The 2,500-nt window shown below is 40.9% G+C and overlaps 1 protein-coding gene across 1 annotated transcript in view; it reads right to left on the minus strand.

The window, feature by feature from the left end:
- LOC137969355 (low-density lipoprotein receptor-related protein 6-like) overlaps nucleotides 1-2,500 on the minus strand; it is a 49,964-nt gene that overhangs the window by 4,535 nt on the left and 42,929 nt on the right. The window contains exons 12-14 of the mRNA XM_068815562.1: nucleotides 2,364-2,500; nucleotides 1,552-1,736; nucleotides 874-1,077 (exon numbers count right to left, since the gene is read on the minus strand). The exon at nucleotides 2,364-2,500 is cut by the window's right edge and continues 266 nt beyond it. Of these exons, the coding sequence (XP_068671663.1) occupies nucleotides 874-1,077; nucleotides 1,552-1,736; nucleotides 2,364-2,500 (526 nt within the window). The remainder of the gene's footprint in view (nucleotides 1-873; nucleotides 1,078-1,551; nucleotides 1,737-2,363) is intronic.

Genomic DNA, 2,500 nt, shown 5'->3' on the forward strand with positions numbered 1-2,500 from the left:
CAAAATCAATAGGAAGTTTAACGAAATAAATTGTCATCAAAATCAATAGGAAGTATAACGAAATATCACATTTAACTGCGTGCCAAAGTTAAGTAGAAGTGAAAGAAGTGCTACAGTGCGCAAATTTGCGTTTGTGCGTGCATCATGGTATCTGATTATTAACATTTGAAGAGCGTATTTATGGCATCGGGGCGGAAAAAGCCAGTCTCAACTAAGCGACATTCAATCTTCGTTAAAAGACGTTGCGACACCTTGCTAACATCGAGAATTTTTACGCCAATCGCATTGTCACTTATTTATACCGCCTTTCGCTTTAAAAATTCCCCACTCTTCTATCCTTGGCTTGCACCTCACGTCATGGCGACCATGTCGGTGTAAGGAACAAAAGCGAAAACGTCTTTTGGGAATTTGCAGTTCGACTGATACACTGTCGTCTTCAACCCCGAAAAGCTCTTTAATTCTCAGCACTATATTTGCTTCTTTCAACTTTCCAGCCACTAAACTATAAAAACCACCATTCACGTAAACTTGCGAGCCACATACTCTACATAAAGATGCAGAATTCGAACAGGAAACCTTTTGACGGGAGTTGTTTTGACTCCCGCCATTTTGGAAGATGCGAACTGAGAGCTTCTACTGTAACATAATCCAAATCTGCCATTTCATTCACGTGCTTGTGCATGTGATCACCCTCGGCCGAAGACAACAAAGCTCGTCCTCGTAGTTTTTTCGCCGCTCGTGTCTTCGGCCCAACAACGAGAGAAAAACCTCTGGTACCCAGGGTAACTAATCGGGGACACTGTAAACTGAAATCAACAATTAACGGAAATCAAGTTTGACAAGTGTAACAAAATGGGTGGAGCCCTGTCCTACCTGTGGTCTTCAATGTGTCAACAATGGCGATGTCAGACAAGTCGTTCACTGCGGCCTGTTCGAGGATTCGGCCCGATCGATCATTTTTCTTGATTTTCATGACTTTGCGAGACGCCTTATCAAACCAGTACACATAGTTTCCGTAAACCACGAGGCCTACAGGACTTAAAGACTTCTTTTTCACCAGTGTGTTGCGGGTCAATCCTTAACAACAAGAGAAAAACTCCGTGTAATGTGTCATTTAAGTTAGTGTTGATAACCCCTCGTCCCCACTCAAACCTGCAAAATAATTATTCCCAAGAGATGGTGGCAGAACAGTACGGCCTCAGCAAGTGTGAATTTCGGTTAGGGTTTTTTAAAGATATAATTCAAACGAAGGCGCATTTCGGAGACGAAGGTATTGACATTTGGGACGAAAGAACTCAAGAAGATAAAGTTGCACTCCACTTGAGGCGCTTTTAGCCATTTTATTGTATTACTGTATTGTCTTTGTACTGTCGCTCTCTGATAAAGTTCATATGATATGGCGTTATGAAAATGGCTGGCGTTTATAAAAACCGACTTCCATGTCGACAAATACCTTTTGTAACATTCGCATATCCCCTTCTTTCTCTATTGCCTAACTTTCGTTTTAACAATAGTTTTAAACAGTATTTCAATGGCAATCGTTAAACATACCAGTAAGATCGCCAAACTCAATTTTCTTCAGTCCAGTGTCTGTCCAAAATAGTTTTTGTTCTTGTTTATCCACAGCCAGATCGCCAGGGGAATCGGCAATGAAAAGCACCGTTTCATACGCACCTCTCATCGTTGCTCGCTTAATCGATTTCTTTTGGGGATTCTCATCCGTGAAATACATATCCCTGCAATGTGTAAAGTAGATATTACATTTTTTAGTGATGGCACCAAGATACAATTTTTATCCTTTATTGAAGTGTCCAGTCGTCTAGCGCTGGAGCACTAATTGGGGAAACTGTAAATTGAAATCAGCAAATCAACGCGTTTAAATTCAAAATCACTCTCCAGACTTTTTCGTAAAAAAAATGAGATCATCCATACACCAAGTTACCCAGGCACAGACTTAAAAATAGACAGAGATTAAACTTCGCGTTCCTGGAAAACGGCTATTTGATATTAACCGGAAAACAACATCCCATTCCTTGCCTGTTGACTACAGTTAACGAGCGAAAATTAAGAACAGAGTAATAAAATACAACAAGACGATTTTCACAGTCTTACGACAAGCAGTTGCCTCGAAGAAAACACAAGGATTAATCCTCTGCGATAAATGTTACAGCTCGGCGACTGTGCTTTCCTGAATTTCTCTCCAGTCCTTTCCGTTTGCATTATGCTCGTTAACGCCCTACCACATCTGGGATAAACATGACGAGCCAAGATAATTTTAAAATACTCAAACTGTTGGTATAAACTGCCGCTTTTTATTTTAGTGCTCTCTTAACAATTGTACCCATGCATGGCGCGAGACTTACCCCTTCTCAGGATAAAGCACTATGGAACGTGGATACACATCATCCTTCTTGAAAACCGCACCCATATTAGTTTTGTGCCTCAAACTGTAAACGTTGATGCTATTGAAGACACTATCTGTCCAATAGAGCTGCTGTCC

This window comes from Montipora foliosa, chromosome 9 (genome assembly GCF_036669935.1).
Source record: "Montipora foliosa isolate CH-2021 chromosome 9, ASM3666993v2, whole genome shotgun sequence".
NCBI lineage: Eukaryota > Metazoa > Cnidaria > Anthozoa > Scleractinia > Acroporidae > Montipora > Montipora foliosa.